Raw genomic sequence first — 24,973 nt, 5'->3', positions numbered from 1 at the left:
AAGCTTTAGGGAAATTCCCATTAATATACTTGTACTATTGGCTTCTGTCAATGATACACTTATTTTTAATTATATTGGCAATTGTACACTTAAGGTATTGACTTCCTTAGTACCATGACTTATTCGGTTATTCCATTAAATATTTAACTGTGGTTAGCTAGGTTAAAAATAAAAAGGTCAAAACTATCACACAAAACTATCCTTGGACATCAATACGTAAACGGGACTCAATCCAAAAATATATCTTGAACAAAAGACATGAGGCTAATACTTTAGTTTGTGGTATCATGCCATTTAGCTAAACAACCGAACTTCCCAGAACTGTGAACGTTTCATTCCTAATACAAATTATGCAGTTCTCCAACAAATTATCAAAAATTGACTATCCCACACTCTAACGGAAAACTACAACACTCTGAAGATAAAAATGTCAGCCCAACAAAATTTCAGTGACTCCATAATTAAGAGGCATATGTGGCGTGCTTCCTTGGAGCTGCTTGAGTACCTTATCTGAAACCGGTCTTGAACGTCCTGAGAACATTACGTAGGTACCTCATCCTACCTGTTATTGATCGCTTCACTTATACTCGACCAAAGTGGCGGCAAAATTGCCCAATAATTGAGGTCAAGTTGAATATATTCCCAACAATTTTGCGGTTAATGTTAAGAATTTCCGAGTAATGCGTAGATTGTGTATAGTTTTGTTTATATTTTTAGATGACAGAGGAAGAAGAAAGGAAGAAAACACGAAGACAATCTTTTTAGAGTTTTGCGTTCAAATCAAAGTGTTATGTTTTTTTTCTTTAATATTTTATTATTTTTAACCAATAGTTAACCGCAATTTACTTATCTAATGGAAAAGTTCATCGTAATAATACACGTGTACTAGTGGGAATTTTCCCAAACTTTAAGTAGATCATGGAATTAGTTGAAGGTGTATACCCCATTTACTTGCTACCTTGTATTTAAACTTCCGAAAACATTGACAATTAATCATGAACTTGTTAAAACTTTATAAAAATATTTAATGACTAGTTTTACCAAAACTAATTGTATTTATAAATGATATTCTAAAGAGTTGTGGAGGTCAACTAGGTTAGTCATTTCCGTTCCATACTAATGATGTTCTTGTTTCTATTTTTCACGTTTATTAACGCACGTTTTATATTTAGAATATGAATATAAGAATTGATCCCAGGATCAGGTAGAATCGGGATAAAAGCTCTAACCAAATGAGCTACCATCCCTCTTACAAATCACATATCATAATTGTAAATAAATAAAATTTCAACATATTTATTTAAACTCAACTTTTATTCATTTATAAGCTCAGGTTTTATTCATTTAATCCCAAATTTTATTATATTTCCCTTTTATATCCGTCCTTTTTATTTTGTCTTACCGATTTAATTGCAAATTACACTTATTGATTTTCGATTTTCCTGTTTATCCTCGTCACAGTCACTCCCTCGTCAATCGTCATCAAGTAATAAAACAACTGCGTACTCATCTTGATCATCATTTCAAATATCATCACCTTCCCACTCTAATACACTTGGTAATCTTTATTCATAATCAAAGAGAAGATGTCATACAAAACCCTTGATTCTATCACAATCTCTGATATTGAATCTCATGGCATACCTTCTGAAATTGCAGCACAAATTCACCAAAAACTCACCCAAATCATCCGAGATTATGGAGCTTCATCCCCACAAACATGGCAGAAAATCACAAATCAACTTCTTAATCCTCAATTTCCCTTCTCATTTCATCAGATCATGTATTATGGCTGCTACAAAAATTACGGTTCTGACCCTCCTGCTTGGTTGCCCCATATGTGAGCCACCTAACCCTTCTTTCTCCCTCTCTCCCCATTTTATTAATTCGAATTTTTTTACTGGGTTTTGCTAATTTTGTTTACTGAATATTTAGATTATTTTGTTGAAAATTTTCGTGCAATTTCTACTTACGGCTAGCAGGTTCGCCTAAGGCTATTTTTTTCTCATTTGGAGAGCTCAAAATGAGAAATTAAAGCAAATTGGAAAAGTTCCAAATGAGCAAAAAATAGTCTTGGGTAAGAGTTCCAAATGAGCAATAAAGCAAATAGGAAGAGTCCCAAATGAGCAATCAAGCAAATTGGAGGAGTTTCCCATGAGCAAAAAGTAGTCTTGGGTGTGCCTAGAGCTTAAGTAATGAGCAATTAAGCAAATTGGAAGAGTTTCAAATGAGCAAAATTGAAAGAGTTCCAAATGAGCAATTAAGCAAATAGGAAGAGTTCCAAATGAGCAATTAAGCATATTTAAGGAGCTTCCAATGAATAAAAGGTAGTCTTGGGTGTACCTAGAGCTAAGTAATGAGCAATTAAGCAAATTGGAAGATTTCCAAATGGTTTAAACAAAATTTTGTAAGAAGGTTTCATGTCAATGTCCATGGAATGCTTGTCCATCCCCAAGTATATCTTTTCTTCAATAATTTTCATTACCATTCGGTACCACCTGGCAAGTGGTAATGGATATTCATGAAGAAGAACATCTGTAGGTACGGAGTTGCATTACCATTGACATTGGCATTGAAATTGATGTGAGACTTCACTTACAATATTATATCTGTACTTATTACCATTGTCCCCTATCAAATGACTCGCCAATGTAGAGTGATATCCTTGTAGTGCTTATTTTCAATTAATGGAAAGTAAGCTGGCAAAACTATCTTTTCAATATGCAGGGGTTGAATAGTTATGTGATGCCTGCTTGATCAGTTCACAATTGTACTTTACTCGGAATGGTTTAGGACTTTAGGCATATTATTAGAAGCCGACTGTAACAAGTAGTAACTAGTATGTGCTTATGTAGTTGATGTTAAATTATTAATCTGATGTTGAAATCTGAAAATATAGACCTTCAGCATGCCGCTGCAAAGAGTAGTCATTACTTATGTGAGGCAATAAACATTTGCGAATTTTGTTTCAGGTTTCAACTCTAGCAGTATTTGTTATGTTGATTTTATAGATATTTTGACAGACCTAGACCACCTAGTAGCTCTTTTTTACATATGCAAGACCCATTTTTCTTGAAGAGGTTGAACATTCAACTACTCAAGCCCTTTTGCATCTTTACAGGGAAAGTGTAAGGCTAACTAATATTGGCCAGCTTCTGGAAAGAAGAGGAAAAGAATTTTTAGGTCCGAAATATGAGGATCCTATGTCTAGCTTCTCTGACTTTCAGGAGTTCTCTGTCTTAAACCCTGAGGTATGCCATATTTTCTATCATTATTGTTCTAGTGGATTATAAAGAGTTCCAAATTTTTATGTCAATCAGTGCCAACATCTTTTTTGTAATTGTATCACAACCATTTATTTCTCAGGTTTACTGGAGTTGTATATTGGAAGAGATGGGTATATCGTTTACCAAACCTCCTCACTGTATTTTGTATGAGAACTCATCTTACCCAGGTGGCCAATGGCTTCCAGGATGTTCTCTAAATCCAGCAGAAATTTGTTTGAGGGTGAATGCTAAGAGGAATTTAGATGATATTGCTGTTGCGTGGCGTGATGAAGGAGAGGACAATGGGCCTGTACAGAAAATGACACTTCAGGAGTTGCGCAGAGAGGTGTGGTATGTCGCCTTGTTTTATGTGTTATTAAACTTGCTATTCTCACAAACTTGAAAATAATTTTGTTTAATTTCATTTGATAGTTTATGAAGATTTGGAAAAGAATATCCAAGAGGCTTGGGGTACTGTAAGAAAGAATATATTAGAAATATCTGTTTTATTCATGGACCTGTCTTTGCTGCCATGCAAGAAAGAGAAAAAACTTTTTTTTTTGATAGAAAGAAAGAGAAAAAACTAGTACAATAAAAAATGCACTACAAAGAAAATATTATACTCCGTATTGGAAATATTAGTTATGCCAATAGATGTTCATTTGACATTATACTGATGTTAATCGTTTAAAGTTTGTAAAAAAGGTTTTTGTGTAATACTGATCTCCTGTTGGTTTATCGTTGCCATCAGAATGATAATAAAACTACTTTATTCTTTATCTAACTATTAAATTATGCATTGCTGCTTATCCCGAAGTTAAATTTTGTAATAAACTAATCATCAAATTTTACTTGTGGTACTCTTGTATTGGAGATTTGGAGGGGGAAGTGTTGGTGTGAGATCAGTTTGATACCATCTCTGCTACTGTCTTCTGCGAGTCATTACTGCCATCACAACATTGACCATGATTTTTACTATATTTGTACCTTATTCTGATATCTAGAGAAGGTAGTCTGGTATATTCCATGATGCACGTGCGATTGTGAATGTGATGACTTCTACAGTATCAGTACACTCATGACCTCTAAAAGCCCTCTTGCAAATGCATGTTGAAGCTATGGTTCCTTAACACTTTTGATAACTTCACTTCTTTCTGGAGGAAATAGACATCCATGAAAACTTATATTAGATAGTCTTCTAACCTAGAGATCCATGAACATATACAGTAAACAATCATGTAATGAAGTAGTTTATTGATCTACTTATGCTCGTGCCTTTAAATGGGTAATGGGACGATTGTGAATACAGATGGACATTATGTCGTTCTCAGCTGATTGGCCTTCTCAATTACTGAAAACTTTCAGAAATGGGTTCTCAAATTTACTGCTGGGTTTTTCTTCCTCTTTTATGAACCTCAGCCTATAGACAAGGACATTAACTTTATGAACCTCAGCCATATAGACAAGGACATTAACTTTATGAACCTCAGCCATATAGACAAGGACATTAACTTTATGAACCTCATCCATATAGACAAGGACATTAACATTTTCTTGTAATAATCTAATCCTTTTCTCATTACTTCATTATCTGAATGTTGTTTATTCCTGAATTCCGCAGGTTCGTTGCACATGCACTTGATGCACTGGGTCTTCCACAAGGATCAGCAATAGCTATAGATATGCCAATGAATGTTGATTCTGTGATTATCTATCTTGCTATTGTTCTAACAGGCAACGTAGTTGTCTCCATTGCTGATAGTTTTGCACCAAGTGAAATAGCAACAAGGCTAAGAATAGCAAATGCAAAAGCCATATTTACACAGGTATTTCTGTCCCCTTGTTATGTAGCCCGTGAGAATTTCCAATTCCAACCTAGTATGGATGATGCTTCTCATTTCCCCCCATAGGTGGTTGTAGAGTAGTAGACTCTTTTTAAAAAAAATATAGAATATTAAACTTATGTATATTGGTTTGTTGAAGTTTATGCATGTATATCAGGTCCTAAGGTTAAATTGATGTAGAAGATACTATTAGTTCATCCAAAAGTCGCTTTCGCTAATGAAAATTCAAAAAACATTATGAATTTTTTGGAATCATACTTCTAAAATGAGCACCAGAAAGCTATTACTTTTATACCAAATCTGAAAGAAAAACAAGGTGAACAAGGAAAAGCAGAAAAGAAAAGGGATATTCGTGGAAGAAATAAGACAAAGTGAAGAGATTGTCAGTGAATTTCTTTGCATCCGGGCACCCATACCATGTAAAAATTGTTGATGATACTGGGAGGAATAGGTAGAAGATCATAATTTGTTAATCATGTTTCTAAGAAAGCTTGCAATGGAGAGATTAGAAGGTAAAGATGTCAATTGGGTTGTTCGGATCAAGTTCAGGTTCGTTTTAGGACCGAGTTGGGTTGAAAAAAAGTACTTTCAGACACATTGATTGCTGGTTGGTCAAGTTCCACTTGGTTCAAAATTGGGTCTAGTGACTTCGAGTAGAGTTTGGGTTGGGTTATCAGGTCCAGGTCAAAATTTCCATGTCTACTAGGATCTTTCTGGGTTACGTGATGGAGTGTAAATGTTCTGGGACCAAGTGGGCAAGTGGATGTGGATTAGTGATGATATGTTATCGATTTTCTTTGTCTTAGTTAATGGGAATCCTAGGAAATGGTTTAGGGCTAGAGATTGAAGCAGGTTGGTCTTGTTTGAAGCATCTTTGCGTGTGTGTGTCTGCTGGTTTGGGGGGGGGGGGGGGGGGGGTAAGTTGTTAAGGTTCTCTATCAAGGGTGGGTGTGAGTAGGATCTCCGTCTCTCATTTTGAGTTTGCGTGGGGGTGGTGGTGATGGTTTTCACTTTCCAGCACTTCATTAGCTTTAACTCTCTTAAGGTCCTTCAGTTGTTTTGCAAGTTCTTTTATGGGCTTAGGAGAAACCTTTGGAGGCCAGTATCTCATCGATCATTGAGGACACCTCTACGGCTCTTCCTTTTATTGTCTGTCTGTCACATTAGGTGTGACTTGTGAGAGGTGTAGAGTCTTCTGCTCAAGTAACTTGGAGGAGGGGATCGGGGGTAAGGATGGCGTATTTGAGAGTTCTAAACGCCTTGAACGCCTCTAAGATCAGGAGAAGGCTTACTAAGTATGGTACTGAATGTAATGTGCTCTGTAGAGGGTGCCATTCTAAAGGTGTTAAGGTCCAATGATCCATAAATGCTGAGGAGAAGTTAGAAGCACTGGTATATTTAAAAGGGTGAGAACTGGTTGCAGAAGTTTGATTGTTATTCAATTAAACCCTTGGGAAAATGTTTTAAATTTCAATTAATTAATCAGATTAAAACACATAAAAAATCCACTATGAAGGTAACTTTTCCTCTTAGCCAATTTTCAAATTAGTACTTCGTATGAGATAGCAAAGGGGTCCATTATCTCAATAGCACCTTTTTTTCCCCCCTGAAAACCCAAATGAGACGATCTGGCTATATTTCTCTCAAACGTTAACTGAAGAACCACCATAATCTTTCCACTCCCCCCCCCCCCTTCCCCTAAGTTAGAGCCTTTTATTAATTACTAAACCAGTCCGACTCTGTACAATTACTGCCAAAAATGAACCAGCTGAAGCTCTTAGGGATGAGCTTCAAATTGATTATTGAGAAAGGAAAATATGTAAGGAGTAACGTAATAAAATTTTATCTGAACGAGCGTCTTGATATTTTCATTGTTATTAGTGTTAATGATTACTCATGGATGCAATTTAGCCGCACTCTACTTTATGTAATATTACAGTGTAGTGCACCAAACTGTTTAGCTAAGCATGCATCTATCCCTGTTTGTTTGGTACTTAATATGTACCCATCTTGATAGACGTTCTTGTTCCTTCTTTCAGTTTACTAACTGACTTCAGTACATAGATTTGATGTGACCTGTTATTTATTTCTTAACTCAATTTCAGATCTCATCCTAAAAACTAGATATACTTGACCTTTAATCTGGATTATGGCTACCACTAAGTTTTCTTCTCAACAATTTTTCAGGATATTATTGTCCGTGGTGGTAAAAGTATACCCCTGTACAGGTGTGGTTTCCAATAGATTTTGGAAACTCGTTTCTCTTGCTCCTTTTTATTTCTTTTGTCATCGTGTACATTTACTTCTGCAGGAGAGTTATTGAAGCAAAATCTCCGATGGCAATAATTATTCCTACAAGAGGATCCCGTTTTAGCATGAACTTACGCAGTGGTGACATGTCCTGGCATGATTTCCGAGAAGGTGCAAAGAAGTATGTTCCTAAGGCTTTCCTCATTTTAATAATGTGTTCTCTCCAAACTTCTTTCCTTCCCTCTTTTCTACCGTAGCGACTGCAAGTTGGAGTTTGGGGGTGGGAGCTTAAGCTCATCATTGTCGTAATCCTAGATTCTGGGTCTATGTTTATTTCTATGTTACCGAGTTATGTCTTAGACATCCATGGATTAATCTGTTATGGTAGTCTTGAGAATGATATTGTCATTGACAAAGAAGTTGACTTAAGGTGTTTACGTGGTTCACTAACAATGTGTTAACTACCACAGGGTAGAGGAAAGAATTTTATTATTTAGCAGGTTTTCTGATCACTTACAGAATGACTTAGGTGTTCGTGGAAAGGGGGATTATGTACTACTTCCAGAAACAACTGAATAGGATAAATAAATCTAAAAGTAAACCTAAGCTACTTGTATATATTGTACTCCCCCTCCTTGGACCCCTTATCTGAGACACACTTCCCTCAAACCCCCGGGTTGTTGACCAGGTTTAATTTATAATGAAATTTGATCCTTTTTCACATTGTAATGTCATAGTCGATACATGGAATGTTGTATTTATGATGTAGATGCATAGCTCAATCAAGCATGTTCTTTTCTTCTTTGGTTTTAATCACCTATTATTATTTAAAAGGTTTGGTCCGTGTCGTGAAGAAAATATGATAAAAAAGTACAACCTCAATTCCTTTTTGATGGTTACGCTTTCTGTTTTGTCCGTTCCTTTTTGTTGGTTAAACTTTTGCTTTATTCCTATTTTGGCAAACATTTTCAGACACAAACCCCACTTGTCACGTTATCTTTCTTATTTTTTTCCTTACAAAACCCCACTTACTACTCAGCTACACTCTCTTCCTACTTTTTCTTACACACACTCCACTTTTTACACTCTCTCCTATTCTTCTTGTCTACACTAAGTTTAACCAACACTAAGGTACAGAGCTAGTATTTGTTAGCGGAGATGAGTAACCATAAACCCCAAGCTTTTCAAGCTTGATATAATTCATATTAGTCATTTGGCGGACAAGTTATTACTTGTTGGGAATCCTCATATGTCCATATGCTTGTATATCTCTCTTACTTGACCATTGCATATTTTGTCTTTTGCATCGAATAATAGATTTTGAATTTTTCTATTCTTGATAGTTGGCTTATATTTCCTTTTAGTATAGCTTTCTTTGTAAGTCTTACTACTAGGGTTATTTTCTTGTAACTCTCTCTAACTTCGAATAGTAGCTTTTTTCGTAGTCAGACTCAGATGTCTGGACCTGTATCATTAGCTCTTGCTGTCATGCATCAATTGACATCAAACTTTCTCTTGATAGAATAGAATTGCATGATGGAGATGATGCAAATCTTACGCCTGTATTTTCTTGTACTCGCTCCAGCTATACTCACTTTATTAGCTGCTCTTTTTGTAAACTGAAAATGGGATAAGCCTATCATAAATTTACAGGTTTCTGTATATTGATGTTATCATACTGATAGTAATTTCAAAATCAAAGGCTTCATTTTTAATTGCCATATATCTGAGCTGCATAGAACTGAGACATCGAATTTGCAGGGTTGAGGAATATAAAGCTGTGGACCAACCAGTCCAAGCATTCACAAACATTCTTTTCTCATCTGGAACGACAGGTACTCACAATAAGATATGACTTCTGTTTCTATTGGTACGCAGACTTGTTTCTGCAATCTGCGTTTATGCTTCTGTTTGAGTTTGATGTCACAAGATTGTAGATTTCTGTCTGGATGTTCGACTAATCATCCTGAACTCGTGTACTTACTGTAAACTCTTGAAGTTTTCCTACAAGAACGTACACTGAGATACAAGGACACATTTGTTAGCAACAAGTCCTCAGAATTGTAGTTCTTAGCCTCAAAGGCTTGTGTGGAATCTGATTGAATTTTAATATTCTTTACTTCGAAGGCGAGGATGTATCTCCTGTTATGAAAAGAAAGAAACCTGAACTATATAAAGCCAACTTTTGTCAAGGCTTTCTAAGCTCAATTAAGACTTCAATGTAATGGAGGATAGAATATATTGGTCTGCTAGTTTCACTTAATTATGAAGTGGTATTGGTGAAAGCTGAAAAGAAAGAAAACCTTTCCTTGTGAAGCTTTCGACAGTGCTGGACTTACTTGCTTGTGATGTCTCTCAAATATTGTTTTCTGTTAACTTCCTTACTGTAATGCTTCTTCATTATCCTCAAAAAGCATGTTTGACATGGTTAAATAATAAGAAGGGCAAGAGTGGGCACTAGTTTAAAAACAGAATGACATAGTTTTGCCCCCTTCACTTTTCCCAATGGTCTTCGATGAGTAGATTTTCGTTAATCATTATCAATGTGAAAGCCCTCCACCCATCCAGCCTTTTCACTTTGCATGCCAGGTAGTACCAAAGAACCTTTTTAGAAAGAACCCAAGGGGAGAGAGGATGTGTGAAATTATGATTATGGAGCAAACTCAAATAATTCAACGACATCTAACCATGTATTGTAACTGCTGAAGTATTTTTTGCTTAAAGTTTTCCAAGACACAAGATGGAGTTCACTAGGTTCTTTTCTTGTGCAGGGGAACCAAAGGCTATCCCATGGACCCACGCAACTCCTCTCAAGGCTGCTGCGGATGCATGGTGTCATATGGATATTCGTAAAGGTGACGTTGTTGCATGGCCTACTAATCTTGGTTGGATGATGGGTCCTTGGCTAGTTTATGCGTCACTGCTTAATAATGCTTCCATTGCTTTGTATAACGGATCTCCTCTCAGTTCCGGATTTTCAAAGTTTGTGCAGGTGAGAGTTTTGTGTTAGTAAGGTTAGTATTTAAATATGCTTGTTCTATATGCCTAGGATAGTAGGATATTGGTTTCTCTTTTGTATCATTTCTTCATCTCTTTTTCTATACTGGCTAAAACTAAATGATAGGGAGACAGGTAGTACTTAACCACTGGCAATAATGATTTGCGGATCCAAAACTAAAATATTTGACAATCCTGTTCTTTCTTTTTATATATGTGTTTGTTTCTGTCACTACTGCAAATTTGGAAGGCTATCATATTGCGTAGAATTCGTTTATGTGAGCTCCGTTTATGTTTCGTTGGTCCATGTTTACTGAATTACTGGTGATATAAGTTTGTAGTGAGGTGTGGATGGTTTCAGGATGATGTCATGATTCATTGATTCTCTGATTCAAGATCCATACCTGTTGATATTTTTATATACTCCTTTTCCATAGTTATCTTCGTTGTATCAATCTTAGGGTGTCCTAAATAATCTTCCCATTTTCTTTAATTTAAGTTTTAGTCTCTATATCACATTAATTTTTTTCTCTCTCCATTCCAACACGTTTTCTAACTATTTTTTTTCGATCCACTTTCTTTTTTATTATTTATTATTATTTTAAAAAAATTACATTACAATTTTGCTTACTCACGTCACGTACTTAGCGCTGGGACATATTATCACTCATCAAAAAGGTGCAAGAATTTTTACGTATGCTTAAAGAAAACTCAGTGCTCAGTGAATTTCTTTCTTGGCTAAGCTCTTTTATACTACAGCATTTAAGTGCCAGCAATTTCTGCTATTACATAGTACCTAATGTTTGTAAAAGCTTATGAAGTTTGCTTGGCTCTGATTTGCTGAGATCTATGATTGCCCCAAAGTCGAGGCATTTGTATCCAGTGGGGAAAGTTTTAAAGGGGGAAAGCTTAAGGAATGAGAGGAAGTCACTGCAGAGGAGTTTCCATAACCCAAGGACTGTTATTTTGTTAAATTTTCGCTTCCAAAATCTTGAAGCTTTAATATTTTCATTGAAGTGTGTTCTTGCTAGTAGACATAAAATATAGTTTTTACTTTCCATGTTTTCCCACAGGATGCTAATGTAACAATGCTTGGAGTAGTTCCGAGCATTGTGCGGGCTTGGAGAAGTACAAATTGCACTGCTGGGTATGATTGGTCAGCCATCCGGTAAGTGACCAAACGTATGATGTGAAATGTCATTGAACTTTGCAGTTTGATTTCTGTGCTCTTACACATCCTTGTGTGCCACAGTTCCATATGTTTATGTTTCTGCCACTGGATGCTTAGGCCGTGTTTTATCAAAAGTAATATAATGTGTAATCATCTCAAGGTCTTTATTTTTTATTTTTTAGAGGGGGGAATGAATGTTGGGTTAGCAGACGAGTAGATTATCTGAAGGTTGAAGGTACTTTTTAAACTTTTTGACATTTTTGTTCCTTCTAGCTGCTTTGGCTCTACGGGGGAAGCGTCAAGTGTAGATGAATATTTGTGGCTTATGGGAAGAGCATGTTACAAGCCTGTGATTGAGTATTGTGGCGGTACAGAAATTGGGGGTGGGTTTATAACTGGATCGTTATTGCAGCCTCAAGTATTAGCTGCTTTTAGTACACCAGCTATGGGATGCAGCCTCTTTTTACTTGACAATAATGGAATTCCCATTGTAAGCACAGTTGACTTTGCATCTCTACTGCAATTTTTCTTTTTTCTTTGAAATGCAGTTCACGCTTTACAATAGTTATGAATGCTCATTATTCTGTGTATTAGAAATGCAAACAGTAGATGAACAATATTTTGAAATGCAAACAGTAGATGAATTGGGTTATATTTATATATCTTATCTGTTCTGACATAGTATACTCCATATTAGTTTTCTTTAGTCAGTTTCCCATACTGCTATTTTACTTTCTCCCTGACTTCATAAAGATCCAAATGAAATATTGCTATTTACTCAATTTGCTGTTTTACTGAGTTCATGAAAAAGCATAGGAAATTTTTGTCTAAGCAGTTGATTTTATTATGAAGAGCTCTTGCTTTCTTTCTTTTTTATCTGCAGCCACAAAACATGCCAGGCTTTGGAGAGTTGGCTCTTGGTCCTTTGATGTTTGGAGCTTCACATACACTCCTTAATGGTGACCATTACAAAGTCTACTTTGAAGGAATGCCAACATGCAAAGGAAAGGTCATATAATTTTTTTGATAACTTCATACTCTGCTGTCACTCTATTACACCCACAGATTTCATTCTTATTCAAAGTAAAATCAAAATCGAAACTGTCGATATGAAAGGAAAACGTCCATATTTCCTCGGTCAAGATTTGGACTCGCAAAATTTACAGAGTGGATAATCTTCCGTTACATATTATTGAAATTGTAATTTGTTTTTTCCACTCAGGCTTTGCGGAGGCACGGAGATGTATTTGAGCGTACTTCTACTGGGTATTACCGAGCTCATGGCCGTGCTGATGATACCATGAATCTAGGTGGTATCAAGGTCTGGATACTTTGTCCCTCTAAAATTTCTGAAATTCCCTTTATTCCCGAATTTGTCTTACTGGTAAATTGGATGAATCTTGTGAAAATGCATTCTTAGGTAGTGTTTTGGTCACCTGAGTTTCAATTAACTTATCGTAACTGAACCTATTAACCTTGAACTTATTAGTGCTGAACTTATCTTATCTGAACGTATTAGACCTAAACTTATCTTGGCCCTGAACTTATTAGCCCTGAAATAAGTGATAATAAGGTGAGGAGAAATAGAGCTCTCTGAACTTATTTCTCATGAATTTATATTATATTCCCTCCGTCCCTTAATACTCGACCTGTTTTGACTTTTTGCACTATTCACATAATTCACTTTGACCCTATTTTATTCCTAGTATATGAAAACAAATGTTAGTATATAATATATTGTTGGCTTCATCTTAATATATATTTTCAAATACTAATATTTTTATAAGTTTTTATAATATGTAGTTAAAGAAATTGATGGTCAAAATTATGCATTGGCAAACGTATCCGGTCAAAACAGATCGAGTATTAAGGGACGGAGTACTACGCATGATCTTATACCCTGACTGATCTTTTCTGAACTTATTAGCCCTATTAGTCGTGAACTTATGTTATTTGAAGATTCTGAACTTATAAGCCCTGAAATTATATTATATGAACTTGTTAGACCTTAAACAAGTGAAAATAAGGTGAGGATAACAAAGCCGTAGTTGGAAGATATTGTTAGCAGGTTCAAGAGGATATTGTTATGTATGTGCCATTTTCATTTTGCTGGGAAGTGGGACTGTGAGTGGGAACAATATTCGTATGTCATCATACTTGTCACAGAAAATCTGTGGATTGAACATTGATGCATGTTACAAAGATGGTGCAAGCACCTACTAATTACGTGCCACAATTTTGGTCAGCATTCACAGAAATCTGTGGATAGAACATCAGATGCAGAACTAATGAATTATCAATTATATCATGGCCTTGAGAAGAGAGTTCCAATCTGCATGGTTGCTTTTAAGTTGTTTTGAACACGCGGGATTTTCTTTTAATTAATTCCTAAAATCATCAGGTAAGTTCCATAGAAATCGAGCGTATTTGTAATGGGGTTGATAGCAGCATCCTTGAGACAGCTGCGATTGGTGTCCCACCTTCGGAAGGAGGACCTGAACAGCTTGTAATTGCGGTTGTTTTCAAAGATTCAAGTAAATCCATGTCCGATTTAAGCCATTTGAAGATCTCTTTCAATTCCGCACTCCAGAAACAGCTGAATCCTTTGTTTAGGGTGAACTATCTTCCTGTCCTCTTCAGTGTTTTTTTTCACTCATCTGGCCACATTTCTATTTTACATGACTTATTTTCGACAATTTACAGGCCTCTCAGGTGGTTTCTCTACCCTCTCTTCCTAGGACAGCTACTAACAAGGTTATGCGGAGGGTACTCCGGCAGGAGTTCACACAGTCTGCCACACCTTCCAAGTTGTGATTTGTGAATCAACTTGTGACTTATGACTTATGACTTATGACTTATGACCTGAAAATTAATTTGAATTCATACACAAAATCATACAAGTATAGTTTGTACTGTAAAATGTTACCATTTCAAAATAACAAGGAGTCTACATCAGCTAGTACTGTATTAGGTTAGTTCTTTGCACTGAATGAAGCAGAGAGCAATTTGGAAACTACTTTTGTGGTTTTTATATTTTGGTTTTCAGTTTTGTAAAAAACAGAGAACTGGAAACAAAAAACGATATCAAACGGGTTAAACTAAAATTGGTGTTTGTAGATCCAATAATCACCAACTTTTTTCCTGTCAATATATTTTACTGTACCTTCTGATGTAATAAGTTGAGAACCCTGCAGAAGTTGATAGCTGCCCGAATTGTAGGCAAAATATCATAATACCGGGAAAACAGAACAGCTGAGAACATGAATTTAAGCTTAGCTCAATTTTACACAGAAAATACCGGGAAAACAGAAAACTCAACTTAATAACATGCATTAGTATTATAGTATATGTCCAATTAGCTCAAATGTGTTGAAACAGAAGAACAATTACAGCACAAAAGGAACATCAAAATGTGTAAGCTATTCAAAATGAGAAGGAAACCATATTACAAGTACGCCGAACTTCAAAGATCTGTGTTGTAGTTTTCAGGCTTATACCACCAGGAGAAGTCTATGCCTTTCTCTTTTAGTGTCTCGGTTGCTGGACCAATCCTCTCCAAAAGCTGCATTTACAAAAACATGCAAGTAATCAATATGTATGACGATAACGTGCCTCAGGAAAAGATCAAATCATTCAGGGCACAACTTTGTTGTACTACAATAGATAACCAACCTTTGAATGTAGCAAGCCATTGGAAACGATAACAGATCTATCAAATACACAAAATTTCCCCCCATCCATGCACGTTACAGCCCCACCAGCTTCTTCAACAATCTGTAGACAGAAAAGTCTAGGATGATATATAATTCCAGATTCTTGAAGACCACAACCTCATGTATCAGTATACTGACTTTCTAAACCAGTAGATCAGATTTAAGATGGATCAAAATTGAGGCGATTCAAAGGATACGTAACCAGAGGCAAGTAAGATAATCCAATAGTGCCATTTCTTTGTTGCAAATTAACTCAGTAATCTCTATGATTTAATTTAAATTATACACATACGCACAAATGGCATACACACACATGCAAGGTTTGAAATTAGAACAGACATAATTTTCTTGAAATCGTAACTAGGTCGCCTTTTAAAATGTTTACTATTTACCATTTTCTACTGAAGACCCTTCACTCCTACTCCTGAACAAAGGCCATCCGTTTACATCGTCATAATCCTAATTTAAATTCGAAAAACGTTCAGATATAAGCTGGTTACTCAATAGCGCAAGCGTTAACGACAATTTATATTGAAGTTAGCTCCTGGTAAGCTCATTATCAGCAAAGAAGAATAGAACTGTTTAAGAGTCTTCCCAGAGTTCTGAGAAACCTGTTTTGGACAGGAGGGATTTTGAAAACTCTAATCTCGGGATCTGCAAAGAAAGCCCATTATAATGACCTTTGCAACTTGGATTTGACATAATAGTAGACATATCAAACCCCATGTCTTCTATCATCTAACAGGACAACAAGAGTGATGAAGCAATTACATAATTCTTCAAAGTCATATGAGCAGCATAAGGCAAACCAGTTCTTGATTCATTACATTTCTCTATGCTCTCCATCACAATCACACGGAACTAGAACTGAAATTCTGAGCCACTGACCTATTTGCAATTCAAGCAGAACAGCATAGAATAAAATGGTCATATTATAGGCAAGCACAACAACTGCGCCAGAACCATGGTTTTTGTGCAAAGACCTTTCTTAAGCTATTTCCACTGAACAAGGTCATGATAAAATATGTGTGACCAATCTGAAAACATATGAATATTGATTCACTAAAATTTTCCTACTGGGAATGCTTCTTGCATAACCCGCATCCTAAGTCTCTTACATTTCTTGGAACTTATGGATGCATGAGTTTCTTTACGCCTATCTTGGGACTACCAGGCACTTTAAGATTTAAGCATCATCAGCGATTCAAAAAATATGGATCTACTAGAAATTCAGGCATCATAGTTCATACCAAAGTAAAAATAATAATAACAATAAAAAAGATTTGATTTTTACTGCCCCGCCAAGACTTGCAGCTTTATACAAGGATCAAAAGGAAAAATGTTTATTTTTTACGGTATACAGTAGCTTTTGAGAGAAATAAAAAGAGGATAAAAAAGTAGAGCTATCTTACCAAAACACCAGCAGCCATATCCCATGGCTTTAAACGGTACTCCCAATATGAATCAGCAACTCCTATAGCTACATGGCACATGTCCACTGCTGCAGCACCAAGCCTCCTCACACCCTAACCATTAAAGTGAAACCTCTCAGTCATAGTTCATTTCAAAGAATACAAGTTTATCATCACAAAAACAAAAAAGTTATCATACCCGACTAATGTCTGTAAATTCCTTGAATAAATTGATATTCGTAATCCATGCATCATCATGCTCATAGCCAAAGCCCGTCACAAGAAGAGATCGCTCCACCTAAACAGTTGCAAGCACCAAGGTGAGCTCAAAAGGGAATGATGAAATTCTTAATTTCAGATACAAAAGATATGGTCCTATCCAAGAAGAGGAAACAAAGTTGTGAACTGTTCAGTTCGGTATACAGCCCCGACACTCGTGTCTAAAACTATCTCAGCCAAATAACACATAAATGCACAATAAATTGACAAGTTTTTCCATGTAATCCCTAGTCCCATTAATTCAGCTTTATTGATTTCAGTATGTATTGAAATGGCGTTGCAAATTTTACACTCCCGCTAACAAAATACAATTTTCATAACAGAAATCCAACAATGCATCAATACTTACCAGATCAGTTGCACTAACTTGAATTCGTTGGCCATTGCAAAATGCTCCCCCACCTAGCAGATAAATTACAGATGTGGTAATCATGCAAATAGAAAGGAGCTGTAGGAAATCCATTCAGTAAAACTTCTGACCAGCAACTGCTGTAAATGTACGAGTATTCCAACAAAAAGCTCCACCAACAAATTCAACCTAAAAAGCAAAACTAATGATTAGACAATTAATCACACGGGTAAAATGCCAAATAAAACATCAAATTCTTCTACCTAACAATAACTCCTCATACAATATAGGTTGATCAAAAAAAAATTATTTTTTTCTTTATGAACTCTTGATAAAAATAAAAATAAGTTTGTTTTTATTACAACAAAGAACTGGACATCAGTAAAAAACCTAGTCCAATAGAAATCATGAATATTTTTCTCATCTTATTCTTATTTTTTTAAACAACAAAAGGAGTGCCTTAAGAGTCATCAGACACTCCCCACCTCAGATAAACAAAAGTGTGGAATGAAGCATATGCATCTATGGCTCAGATTGGAAACCCCTTTCCCCCTAAAACTCAAGAGGATAATTTTAATTTTACTACTACTACTGCTGCTACTACTACTACTACTATCAATTTCTCTAAAGATTAATCTTTAGCTGTTCACAATTATATGCACAAGACAATCAAGCTTAAACTAGTCAAAAAATGGGATTTTTTATTGTGAAAAAAGGATGAATTTACCACAGCAGCAGCTACTGGTTTCCCTCGGAACAGAACACCCACAGAAACTGCAAAGCTAGGATAACCATGAGCAAAATTTGTGGTTCCGTCTGCAGATAAGGTTGAATTTATATGAGTAACAAATGATAGGGGCGGCTGTGGACATTGTTTAATCAAGACTTGGAGGCAGACATACAGTCGAATAAGCTTTATACAATCAAACAAGACAGATACACATATAAGAGGCAAGCTTTGAGTGGATCATTAATTGCATTTCAGGACCAAATAATTATCTAATGTACCATTGATACCAAAACTTTAATTCCCATAAAAATCAGAAGAAATGCAAATAATGCTACCTCATCCAACTAACGATTAAAGAAACTGCAATTGCTTTCTTCTTCTTTTTTTGACAAGGAACTGTAATGGTCTTAAGACATGACGTAACAAATAATAGGCACGAAATTTCTCTAAAACAGTCACCAGATTTAGTCATCCCCATCCCTCTACCCTGAAGTCCTGAACTATTATCTGGAATGTGGTACTGATGGTACATGCCGTACATCGAACCAATACTGGTGGGGCTAGTTAGAACAGCCACATTATAGTACGTTCCATACAGTTTCAAACTTTCAACTAACTTAATATACCACAAACCAGCATCCTGAAATCCAAAGTTCTAAACACAACTCAAACGAAAAAAAAAGAACAAAAAAAGGAACCAAAAAAAAAAGAACTAAAAGGATAAACAAAGAGAAGCTAAACAAGGCTCAAACATTGGACTCCGTGAATTGATCAACATCCTGAAATCCCGTTTACTAATAGCTATCCAATGGTGGTAAAAACCAACTTATTTGAACCTCATCCAATACATCTTCTGCAACCAAAATACTCGGTAACGGGTAATTGCCTCAAATAACACAAATTTTAGGCCATCTACAATCATCGATGCAAACATGACACCCTAGCCCAATAGCCCAACTACATTTTTTTTGCTGCACATTTCCCTAGCCTAAAACTTAAACAATTGCCATTAACTACCTAATTAGAATGCATTAACTACCTAAATGACTCTCAGTCTCTCCTTTATACATAGTGATAACACGAACACTTTGTTCGGATAAGAGGAAATGAAGCAAAGGGAGGGAAGGGAAGGAAAGAAAAGGGTTGAGGGGAGGAAGGGGAAGGGGAAGGGAAAGGGGAAGGGGGAAGCTCCACCTTCTCCCTTCCTTTAGAATCCTTTCCCTTCTGTCTTGCTATCCAAACAAACTATAATGCCTTGCTTGAAATTAAATGAAAGGGATAGGAGGGTAATAGGAATCAATTACTATTAGTATTGGGAGTGGTGGATGGGAGAGGTGGTTGATGATTGTCAAGACTGATGGAGGAACATATAACCGCTTTTTATGGAGTAAAAATATACTGTACGAGGAGGTTGGTAAATCTATTTTCCCTATACAAGAGGGATTTTTTTACATTAATATCCTCCCGAATTATTTTACACTACATCTGACCTCCATGTTGGCAAATATACTTTTTGCCCCTACTTTTTTCATTCGTTCCAAGTATAGTATAAATGGGATCCGAAAGTTACAGGGATTAGAGCACTGGACTAGAGGAAAATACCACATGTTATGTATGAGGCCTGGAAGTGGCAGAAAAGGTGCTTGACAACTTGCATAATCAAATAGAGAACAAAGAAAAACCTCCTTGCAGACCAACATTGAAGTGTACACTGTACAGTAGTGCTTAATGTAGAGATGAAAAAACATGGAAAATTAAAGGGACAGGGACAAGTTTATGGACATTCTTTTAGCACCACGGAGTAGGAAGCAAAGAAAAACTGCTTCTTTGACCGGTAGCAGTTGTCTGAATAACCAAGTCGCAATAAAATAACACAATCATCTATGCAACTGAGAGAGAAGCCCAAGACCAAGTGTGCAGGGGAAAACAGAAAAGACAGCCACAGGACATGAACATCAAGTGTAATAACAAAAAAGACAAAAAGGACCTAGAGGATCAATGCACCAAAGGTAATCAGAAGAAGCATCTCCAATAATTCCTCCCTCTTCACCAAGAATAAGGTGGTCCTTGAAGTTTGCCTTCACAACTTCCAGAATAGCAGCCTCACTCATTTTGTCTGTTCTGTACAGAAAATCATATGATAATAAATTTCTAGTCCTTCAAATTATCGAAAGGAGGTAAAAGTAAATAGAGTGCCAAGAAGTTTCAGAATTTAAATGAACTTATGAACATATAGTCAAGGTTCTCAAGAACAGGAAGTAATACATTAAAGACTTAAGGCACAAGATGAAGGATCAATGGTTTAGCAAAGTTATTTATGGTGCTGTTTAAACTTTGGAGATCATCTCTATAATGGTGTCCTCTTTCCAATCAAAATTTTCTGAATTGAACTGAACAAAATTGAATATTGCTCAACTAAATTGATTTTTAAGTATTCTGAATTATGTAATGAACTATACTAAATTTTCCTAAACTGAACCTAGCTCATGAAACTGAATTAATCATAACTAAGAAGAAAAAAAAATTATAAACAAGACAGGTGTACATGAAGGTCAATGAGATAGATTAGATTCCATATACTCAGGAAATTAATGTACAAAGATGATCATGGGTGGGACAAGAAACATGGCATGGTTGTGTAATTAGCTGAGGAAGGGGAACAACAACCCAGGTTCATTAATGGTCAAAGATGATCATGGGTGGGACAAGAAACATGACACGGTTGTGTAGTTAGCTAAGGACGGGGAACAACAACCCCCCCCCCCCCCCATCCCCGGTGTTTGTTTCATGGGTGATATTAATTGTTTAAAAGTAAGGGTGAGAAGGAGGAGATTACCCCCTAACAAACAGAAGAAGAAAATATAGAAATAGAAAATATAGCCTATCTTCTGTGTCCAAAAATTTGAATATCAGTCAATGCCTATATTTTCCTGTATAATCTGTACTCCCCTGTCTATATAACATCTGTTATCGGCAACAAGTTACCACAAGAGAAATCTATAAGGTCTCCACTAGTAGAAAGGTGTTTACATATTAACACATGAAAAGAAAGCTGCCGAAATGACGAATTCATATAGAAGTTATTGATAGATCCAACACTAAGTCACCAGGTTAGTAAGTCCTTTAGTTTAAAAATAAGACACCCTTAATAAAGGTCCAGAGGAGATAAAGGAATGGTTAGTCAATATCAATTGTTTATTTTTTCCTCTTGTGGCCAAGTCAAGATAGATCCGATGCCTACATATTCAAGAAATTCATCATAATTGATCATGGCCCATGGGTGGGTAGGACAAGAAACATGACATGGTTGTGTAATTAGCCGAGGGTGAACCCTGTGAGGTGATTCTAAAATCTAAACCTCCCGCCCAGTGCTCTATTTCATGGGTAGTGTTAAACGGTAGGTGTTAAAACTTAGAAGGGGGCACGATTACCCCCTGTAGAACAGGAAGATAAATATATGAGGGAAAATAGCTAATCTTCTGTTGGTTCCAAAAACTTTCAATATATTTCTGTTTAGCCTATACTATCTACATAGCATGTGTCAGCGGCGATAAGTTACCACATGATAAATCTGTAAGGTTTCCATTAGTAGAATTATTTTTACATATTTACACATGAAAAAGAATGGATGACAAATTGACGAATTCTGTTAGCAAGTACATATCATCATAAAGAAGTAATTGATAATTAGGGACCCATTACTCAGTCACCAGGTCAGTAAGTCCTTTATAGGAAATTTTCCGAGGCTTGTTAACAGCTTCCATGACTACCTGAAAGAGAAAAAAAATAACCAAGATTAAGTTAGCAGCTTGTAAGCATGATACACCAAAGAAAAGCTAAAACGAATCTATATACATTATGTATGCAGAAAAGCTGTAAACACAAGCATGTAAAGAAACAAAGATGCGGCATGGCTCCAAAGAAAAAACTAGATATGGAATACTCAGTTTTTATTGGGTTTCCATATGTAACCCTGTCCTGTATGGAGTAAATTAGCTCAAGGGAAAGGCAAGGGTTGTTTTTTATTTTTTTTCCCTTTTGAGGGAAAGGCAAGGGTTGATGACAAGTAAGAAGGTAATTTCCCTAATCTTAGGCAGAGAATCAGTCATTAGCTTACTACATGTGCATTTTTACAATTCGATTCGCTATTCATAGACAAACTTGGGATTTGCGATCACATGTAAGATCGGTTCAGGATCATGAGAGTTCATGAACCTAACTAAACCTATAATATTTTGTGTCAGAAAAGAAATTCTAGCTTAAATACCACTATCAATTGAATTAGGAATTTATACTCAGCTTGAAGAGTACGCGATTTTATGTAAGCAGCATTTGCTAATTTCACAACATTCTAAAACATCCAATTTGAATTTTGTTATTGTTGTGAATTTGTGATATAAGAAGTATACAAAGAACACCATCACCAACACCAAAGGCTCGTCGCATTGCAGAACACATGAGTTTCGGCTATCACAATTTCCATAAGCCTCGAACAACTAAGAATTACAATAACTTTAACCACAAACTTTAAGTATAGTGCTGATCAGTTAAGGTACAACACTCTGGACCCCAAGAACACTTCTCGGGACTCATAGAGAAGAGGTGTGGAAAAAAATTGAGCTAGTTCCATCTAGACAAGATATGCTTAAATTCAGTCCCAAATCAAATGTGAACTATTAGCTAGCGGAGCATAGTTTCGGTTACTAAATTCAACTCATTAAATTCAATCCGAATGGCCAAATCAAATGTGACATATTATTCAGGGACGGAGGTGCTAACTAACGGATAAACAAACTTCCCATTGAAACTCCAAAAAAACAGTGACATCCATCTATTCCACATTGGATACCTTGTAAACGCAAATGGGAGGTAAACCACAAAATGTTCAAAATTTACTAAAAACATAAATGAACTCATTAAGCAACATAAACAATCATAAAATCATAAGCAATTCAGAAAGTTTAGGGTTCAAGAGTGAGGACCTCAGCACCAGTTTTGGCAGCTTTTTCAACAACCCCAAGAAGTTGATTGCCGGGAATTGGACCAATTGATTGAGCACCCACTTTAGGGTATTGGGTCCCAGATAAAACAGCTTTTGTGCAAAAATTATATCTTGATGAAGATATATGTATTGTTTTCGTTGAAATTTGCCTGCTGAAATTTCCATGTTTTAGGGGTTTTGAATTTCCCAGATAACAACAAGAGAATGCCGATAGTTGATGGGTTTGGTGATTGAATGTTCGAATTGAAGTGGGTAGTTGACGGAATTTTGAGGGGGTTACAGAAGATGAGATTAAGCATCTCCCCATCTTTTTTGGATGATCAGTGACACAAGATTATCTGCACTGTTTTGATTATCGATGATGAAACACAGTTTCCGTTACCTTCATGTTGGCCATTCATTTGGAAGTTGTAATCTTAGGCCGGTTCATTATTAATAAAGGAAAGGAAGAGAAAAGAAAGAAAGGGAAAAGAAAGGAAAAGAAAGGAAAGGAAGGGAAATAGATTTTATTTTTCTGTGTTTGGTTTAAGGGAAAGAAGCGAAGGGAAATTTTATAAAAAAGCTTTCCTTTCAATTTCCTTCCTTTCCTTCCACTTCCCGTATAATTATTTGTACCAAATACAGGAAACTTTATTTGACCTTTCCTTTCTTTTCTTTTCCTTTCAATTCCTCCCAACCAAATAAGGTCTTAGCCATTGGAGGAGGGTTTCTAAACCTCAAGTGACTTGTGTCCACATGGACACAAGTGATCCAAATACAATCATCTTGAGTACCAACACATAATATGTCAGTACCAAAATGCAAAATTGCTTAGAAATACCACCAATATAAGTCATATGTGTTATTATTGGTATTCACATAATTTGTATTGGTACTAACATATTCTGTATTGGTACTCCAAATTCTGTATTGGTACTCACTTGTGTCCAATATGGACACAAGTCACTTGTGACAAAGACTTCCTCGCCATTGGAGTGGCTTGTGTCCATATGGACACAAGTGACTCAAACACAATTATTTTTAGTACCAACACAGCATATGTCAGTACTAATAACACAAATAATTTGTATTGGTACTTCTTAGCAATGTATTGGTATACCAATATCATACTAGTCTTAGTGCCAATACCAAATTAGCGGGTAGCCGGGTACCAATTACAAGCCACTTGTGTCCATATGGACACAAGTCACTTGAGGCCAAGACTTCCTCGGTTTGTAATGGGGTTTAAACTAGTGCTATTTTTAAAGGCAAATTTGTCAAAAAAAATACCTTTTTTTTTTCTTCAACTAGTTGTTGACCCGTGCGCTAGCGCGCACGGTCCCCCAAGATATAAAAATCTATGATGTAAATAGGTTTACGTAAAAGATCTGTGCAAAATACTTATGGATAATGCAAACGTATTGTGAAGATTTGATTTGGATTTAGGAATAAATACACATACAAATGATACTTAGGCCCTGTTATCGTCAATGATAAAACTCATAATTGGGGAGTCAGGAGTACAAGATAGGAAAAAATTCAATTTGAAGGTTGTTGGACGTTATTCGTTGTTTCATGTATGTATTTTGTAAACTTTTACAGGAACTGAGGGATTCGCAGTGGATGCAAAGGTCATCTCCTTGTTCTTCTTAACTCATCAAGCAAGAAGCTACCTTGTGAATATTAACTCCCTCCATACGTGTTTTGTAGACTCAATTAGCTCACATGACTCTTCCTTACATGGGGGGGGGGGATAATGGGAGAGAGGGAGAGGATTAGGAATGATAATGGGAGAGAGGAAGAGGAACAAATATGAAAACGGATAATTGGCCGACATACATGACATATCCCCCATATTAAGGCCGGTTCGCTTTAAAAACATACTTGAATTGGGTTTTCGAAGAGACGCAAGCACATTAAGTAGAAAAAGACGCACAATGGCACACCACTAAGATTGACTTGGTGTTAAAGCTACCAGTAG

At 36.1% G+C, this 24,973-nt stretch overlaps 2 protein-coding genes across 2 annotated transcripts; one reads left to right on the top strand and one right to left on the bottom strand.

The window, feature by feature from the left end:
- Positions 1-1,444: 1,444 nt before the first annotated feature.
- LOC110794646 (probable acyl-activating enzyme 17, peroxisomal) lies at positions 1,445-14,544 on the top strand. Its single transcript, XM_021999617.2, has 14 exons — positions 1,445-1,840; positions 3,122-3,251; positions 3,367-3,617; positions 4,888-5,092; positions 7,298-7,338; positions 7,422-7,541; positions 9,122-9,195; positions 10,132-10,352; positions 11,431-11,525; positions 11,802-12,018; positions 12,412-12,537; positions 12,751-12,849; positions 13,930-14,142; positions 14,232-14,544. The coding sequence occupies exons 1-14, from the start codon at positions 1,587-1,589 to the stop codon at positions 14,340-14,342; spliced, it is 2,157 nt and encodes a 718-aa protein (XP_021855309.1). The 5' UTR covers positions 1,445-1,586; the 3' UTR covers positions 14,343-14,544.
- A 279-nt stretch (positions 14,545-14,823) lies between these two features.
- Positions 14,824-23,528, bottom strand: LOC110794649 (phosphatase IMPL1, chloroplastic). The gene is made up of 10 exons (XM_021999619.2): positions 22,994-23,528; positions 21,714-21,781; positions 19,999-20,132; positions 18,009-18,097; positions 17,413-17,470; positions 17,282-17,334; positions 16,853-16,951; positions 16,654-16,767; positions 15,201-15,302; positions 14,824-15,090 (listed from the first exon to the last, which is right to left on the bottom strand). The coding sequence occupies exons 1-10, from the start codon at positions 23,318-23,320 to the stop codon at positions 14,992-14,994; spliced, it is 1,143 nt and encodes a 380-aa protein (XP_021855311.1). The 5' UTR covers positions 23,321-23,528; the 3' UTR covers positions 14,824-14,991.
- Positions 23,529-24,973: the final 1,445 nt, after the last annotated feature.

The sequence above is a fragment of the Spinacia oleracea genome, chromosome 5 (genome assembly GCF_020520425.1).
Source record: "Spinacia oleracea cultivar Varoflay chromosome 5, BTI_SOV_V1, whole genome shotgun sequence".
NCBI classification, from domain to species: Eukaryota; Viridiplantae; Streptophyta; class Magnoliopsida; order Caryophyllales; family Amaranthaceae; genus Spinacia; species Spinacia oleracea.
Note: the sequence above shows the minus strand (reverse complement) of the source record. Positions and strands in the feature narration are given on the sequence as shown.